The sequence below is a fragment of the Papilio polytes genome, unplaced genomic scaffold (genome assembly GCF_000836215.1).
Source record: "Papilio polytes unplaced genomic scaffold, Ppol_1.0 DF822067.1, whole genome shotgun sequence".
NCBI lineage: Eukaryota > Metazoa > Arthropoda > Insecta > Lepidoptera > Papilionidae > Papilio > Papilio polytes.
This window is the reverse complement of record NW_013527137.1, coordinates 8,499,700-8,505,699: the sequence shown is the minus strand read 5'-3', so window position 1 is coordinate 8,505,699 and position 6,000 is coordinate 8,499,700. Positions and strand designations below refer to the sequence as shown.

At 29.7% G+C, this 6,000-nt stretch overlaps 1 protein-coding gene across 1 annotated transcript in view; it reads left to right on the top strand.

Annotated features, from left to right (window-relative positions):
• Positions 1 to 1,608: 1,608 nt before the first annotated feature.
• LOC106107300 (scavenger receptor class B member 1) overlaps positions 1,609 to 6,000 on the top strand; it is a 40,961-nt gene continuing 36,569 nt past the window's right edge. Inside the window, exon 1 of the mRNA XM_013288102.1 lies at positions 1,609 to 1,893. Coding sequence (XP_013143556.1) covers positions 1,836 to 1,893 — 58 coding nt within the window. The 5' untranslated portion in view covers positions 1,609 to 1,835. The remainder of the gene's footprint in view (positions 1,894 to 6,000) is intronic.

Genomic DNA, 6,000 nt, shown 5'->3' with positions numbered 1-6,000 from the left:
TTTTTTGAGAATATTTTGTTTTGTTTTTAGTGCATTTTGTTTTGTTTTTAGTGTATTTTGTTTGGAAGTCGGTTTTGTTTTTTTTAAATATGCATAATAAACTACTACATACAAGATATAATTAATTCCATTCGATGGTTGTAAATAATTTAAAAAAGTTCAAACAACGGTTGACCTTTTTCTGAGAAACTGGACAAATTCCAGCTTTGTAGCAAAAATGTGTTTTTACTAGCTTTCGCCCGCGACTCCGTCCGCGTGGAATTAGAAAAAAAAAACAAAAGTGATTAGCGTTGTTCTTCCAGACTATCCTCTACATCTATACCAAATTTCATTGAAATTAGTATAACGGTTTAGGCTACAAACTCTAACAAATATCCATCCATCTAAATTTTCGCATTTACATTATTAGTATGATATAGTGATTTATTCTTTATGGTTGCAATTCTTGTAAATGTTTAAGGTTTTAATTACAATGAAATTAGTGAAATAACATTATTAACTTACAAAGAAGCGTACGCCTATTGCTTGAAAAATTCGCCATTGCCCAATGAATGTATTGTCTAACTATATCCCCTTCAGTAGTCATCTATATCTATACTATTATAATAAAGCGTAAACACACACTTCTTTGTTGCCTAAGATGTCAGCAATTACAGCATATTTTTGAATAAAACTTATTTTTAATAAAAAGCCCTACAGTTACATCACGCTTTAGGCTTTATGTTTTTACGCCGTTAAACTTAGAGGTAAATATTTTGCATAAAAACCATACTGTGGAAAAGAGACCATAAGTTGTTGCCAACATAAAGGAAGCAAGGTTACCATGGTTTGTCATCTCATGTCATTTTGACATTTGCAATTAATAATTTGACACATGGAAACAACAAAATAAAATTTTCATATTTTATGCAGATGAAGTCGCACGGGAACAACTAGTACTCGTATGTAATACAATTTAATACTAGATCGTTCTAATTAACAAAGGTCTGATGACCTTTATCTTAATTGTATTTAAAATGCGTTTAAAAGCAATCTGTCATAAATCACAAAGTGATGACTAAAGTCGTCTGTTTGAAATGTGATACGTATCTTGAAGTCGTTAGACTTTTACATACCAATGTACCAGACGAACAAATTGCCTCTATTTCTAATATGTTTAGCTACAGAGGTTTTATTTACATCACTTCATATCTTTATTCTCTTATTTTTATATATAATACATTTCACATGATTTTCATAAAAAAATAACAATTATTTACATTATTAATAAATGCATTAGTTGTTGTGATTGCTATTTTGAGAATTATTTTTTAAAATATCAATGAAAATTTCCCCATTGGAATAAAGACACGAAAAAGATTGAGGAAGGATGCAAATTACTAATCCTTCTGCGTAAAGAAACAAAAAGTTTTAGGATTGCAGGTATAATAAGGTAACCTACAGCCAAATAAGGATATTGTTAAACGTATTGATGAAGAACGTTGTACCTTTCAATGTCAGAGCGACCAATTATTCAGTTCAATTTGATTGCTAATAAACCTTATCACTTTAAAAACCATTCGGACTAATCACGTTTATTTTTCCTATAAGATTTTTCTCTTGTTGCAGGAGCTGCGCACACGCGTGCCAACGCTCCCATTGCCTCAGTCGACGTCAGACCGCCGCACGGAAGGGACGTGTCGATCCGTATTTACATTCTGAATAACTTCAAACAAAATAAAAACTAAATGGAACGACACTGGTGATTTAAGTGTTGTGCTTGTGTGTGACGTGTCTGTGTGTGTTGTGGTATTTTTTTTTATTGAATTTAAAATAAAAATAATTGACAGTTTAAAATGCAGGGCCGCGACAAACTATGCGCGAAGCTCTCCAGCGCATTCCTCAGAAAGTGGTGTAAGTATAATTTATTTGTTTTTGACACCTTTATTATTATAATTCAGTATGAAATACGCTTAATATTTTCTCTGCTTTAATAATTATGATTACGTGGAGCTATAACTGGCTTATCCATACTAGCTTTCTCTTTTTTATTCGGACGTCTGTTTTTAACATATTTAATGAAGGGCGACGGATTTGTTTTTTTTTTATCGCTCGCATATTAAAGTTAATTTCGTTATTATGAGCCAATTTAATGTTTTTAACAATGATGTATTTCTGTTTACACTAATTTTTTGCACGAAGACGCGAGTTCTTTGAAGTCGAAAGATACTAAAAACTTATCTTGATTGTTTAGTTAAAAACAATATGTTAATTACATAGATTTAACTTAGAAACAACTTGACATACAGAAACGGTAGTAATTCAAGAAAATAGTGCAGATACTCATCAGTTACGAACTTGTGTAATTCCAGAAAAATAATTGAAAATTACGGAAAACTAGTTAAAAAATTCGTTTAGAAATAAATAAAAAATCAATTAACCTGTATCACGTTTCTTATCTCTATGACTTCGAATTAGAAACAATTAAAAAACAATAATACAAACGTAGGAATAATAACTAGTAGCATCAGATGGAAATTTTTGCTTTAACAGTGAGTTTTCACTGCTGAAACATCTTAATGAAAACTTATCTTACTTCTTACTAATATTATAAATACGAAAGTTTAGATGGATGGATGGATGTTTGTTGGAGTTTGTAGCCTAAGCGGCTGAAGAGATCTCGATGATATGTGGCAAAAATAGAGAGGATAGTCTGGAAGAACACATAGGCTACTTGCTTTTGTTTCTTTTTATTCCGAGCGGACGGAGTAGCGGGCGAAAGCTAGTTGTTAAATATTGTAAGACTACGAACGACAACAACAATAATGTTTTCACAGTTGTGTTTCGGCTCTGCAAACTTATGCTTAGAAGAAGGGTTCTATATGTCAATATGGATAGGGAACTTTTATTCCTGTTTATACAGGGCTCAATTCAAATCTCCTAACTAGCGCAGAGATTGCAGTATGTGGGTATTACAGGTTTTGGGTTCCAAGCGATTTTCTAACTCCATCTTTGTTGTTCGTTAAATCTTAACCTACTTCTATCGTTATAAATATCAATTATGGATTGAAATGATCTAGGATGATGTACTTTGACCATAATTTTGGTGACCTCAATTTTTTTTAGTATTTCACACGTTGTCCTCAAAAATATTAATTAGCAACAATTAATTTAAACTTAATAGCTTTTACTGGTTTAAATTTTTTTTAACAATAAACGATGTAAATACTTTCATCAGGTTACATAAGCTGAATATGTATTATTTGTAGTACAAATTGCAACCCTTTGTTGCGAAAATTGTCTTGACATTTTCACTTAATTTTAACATATAATAAAGAGGAAATGTTTTTATTCTTCGTTAAAGACGACATTGATATGATCTTAACGTAAAGTAGAGCATACTTTAATACATTTCGTGTTCTTTAAATAATATAACTTGATTTGTAATTTTGTCCAGTCTAGTCATAATATTATATCTGTGTTGATGTTTCTAGAATATGTTATATGTTTTAATTTAAATGGAAAATTATTATGATCCAGATATGGAATACAATAGGCAAAGTTTACGTTCGTACATTATAACGATTTATAAATTGGTTCAGGGACAGTGAAATAAAAATTAAATGTCACTAAGTAATGTTTTGCTTTTCAAGGAGGCCTAATATTAGTCGTTTTCCACCCTTTTAATAGGAAGGGATGGGAAGGAACAGTGGACTTGACGGTGGTGGAGACGTATAGGAAGGGAAAATGTACTCTTTATGTGCGTCTCCTCCGTCGAGTAAAGGTAGGCAACACATCTGCAATTGCGGATGTTTATGGGCAGCGGTTGTTTTCAATTTCTGTTGATTCAGATGGCCGCTTGCCACTTCATATTATCAAAAAAAAGTTATGTTTATGATTTACTTAAACTAATTGCTATTTTTAAAAATTAGAACATATAATTTAATTCACATAATTGTTTCGAATTGTAAAATTTATTTATACTGCATGTAAATTTGTTTAAAAAATTACCTCCTCTCACTGAAAAATAACACAAATAGATAAAAGAATTTAAGTCGAAAACTACGGCAAAAATTGTTATTTTATTGCGCATAAACCTGTTTGGAATTTGCTTTGGTATTAGGAATGGCATTCAATTTTTTTTCCTTATCTATGATCAATTTTATACTAATAAATGGCACATTTTAAATATATGAGACTGGTTACTTTGGGGAATCGACTGTGATTTTGATGAAGATATGTGAGAATTAAATCAGTACACGTCTAGTTAAAATGAAATTTTATCTACAGATTTATAATGAAATTAAAAGTTTTTAAATACACGATAAAAAGTGATACTGCCAACTATTAAAACATAAAGGATGTAGTTTTCTTAACTCTATGTAACGGAATAAATAAAGTAATAGTCATTAGTTAATCGGAGAAATTCGCGGCTATATAATTGTAATGAAAATGTAATACGAGTTTTATGAGGTATTTAAACATTACACATAATTAAGGTAAAAAAAAAATTTAAACCACAACCACAAAGGTGGGAATCTTTGTTTATTATATTTTCCCTTAATTAATTACTTCCTACATGGTATATATTATTACATAATTATACTTTAAAAAAATACTTTTTTAGGATATTAATAGATATATGTTAATTTATTATTATTTCTTGTAACTATTCCTAGGGCACCTCGGTTCTGTTAGTTTTGATTGTAAAGTAAAATTTTTGCCTCCACACATACAGTTTTTGACCGACTTCCCAATTCGTCTATCTGCTTTTTTTGTGTCTTACGGCATAACTCCGCCGCTAGTAGACCGATTTTGATAATTCTTTTTGTACCCGAAAGGTAATGCTTGCAGGTGTATCCCATTTTTGAAATAAAATGTTTGATTGTTTGACATTAGTCGAATGGGATTCGTACTCTCGACCACGTGATTAGAAATTCGTACCCAAGTTATTATTGTTGCTTGAGATAACAACGATAACTTAATTTACAACCACCTTTTATGTAACACTTTTTAATTTATTTAAACTGTCTTACATAAGAATTCTAAGACTTAGATTGATGATAAGTTCTAAGAAAATTGCAGGAAATAATCGATTGAATGACGTGATACGTCCTTGCCAACCTGTTTTATAGACGTCAGTTATTGTTTTTTTTTTTTTTTAATTCTTAATACAATGTGATTTATTAGAATTATGGAGTTTTATTAAATTTATAATGAGTACAAAAATATCCCAATCATTATAAGCTATAAGCATTTTTATAGCATTTTTACACATAAATACTTGTTAGGAATACTTATTAGAAATCGAATGGGAATGAAAATCTTGATTGTCATGCTTACTTCTAAATAATAATATTTTTGATTATTTTATTACTTCTACTCTATCTTTGAGCTTATTGTTAAAATAAGTATTTTTTTTAATAGTAATATAAATACGATGCATAAAATGTAACCGATAAATTATATCTAATGTCTGAATGTTTGATTAAAATCCTGTTTGTCGTAAGACAATTGACTAAGCAAATAATTGTGACCCATACTAGTAGGACTAGTAAATATTTAATTAGTATTTATATCGTTTAAAATTAGATAAATAGGACGAATAAATATATGACTAAAATAGTCCATTGAATAAAACAAGTTGGTATTATGAATTTAGAAAAAAAATACAATAGATTTTTTAAACGAAATTGATAATATTTTTATATCAAAATTTTTAAAACTTAGTACAATTTTATTGACTCTAAGAAATAACATGCAATAATTTCATTATTTAATTAATGGCTGATCTATCATTTTCCATTAAAAGATTATATTTACGCTTTCTTTACGACTAGCGCCACCTGTTGGCACACTTTATAAATGCACTAACTGAACATAACGCACTGAACGCGCCGACATCTAGTCATAATATTTACTGCACTAATTATTCCTTAGTGAAGTAATAAAATAATTCACAGCCACTCAGGGTTCTTCAATGAACCCTAATGGAGTTCTTTAGTGTGGATTAAGTAATTA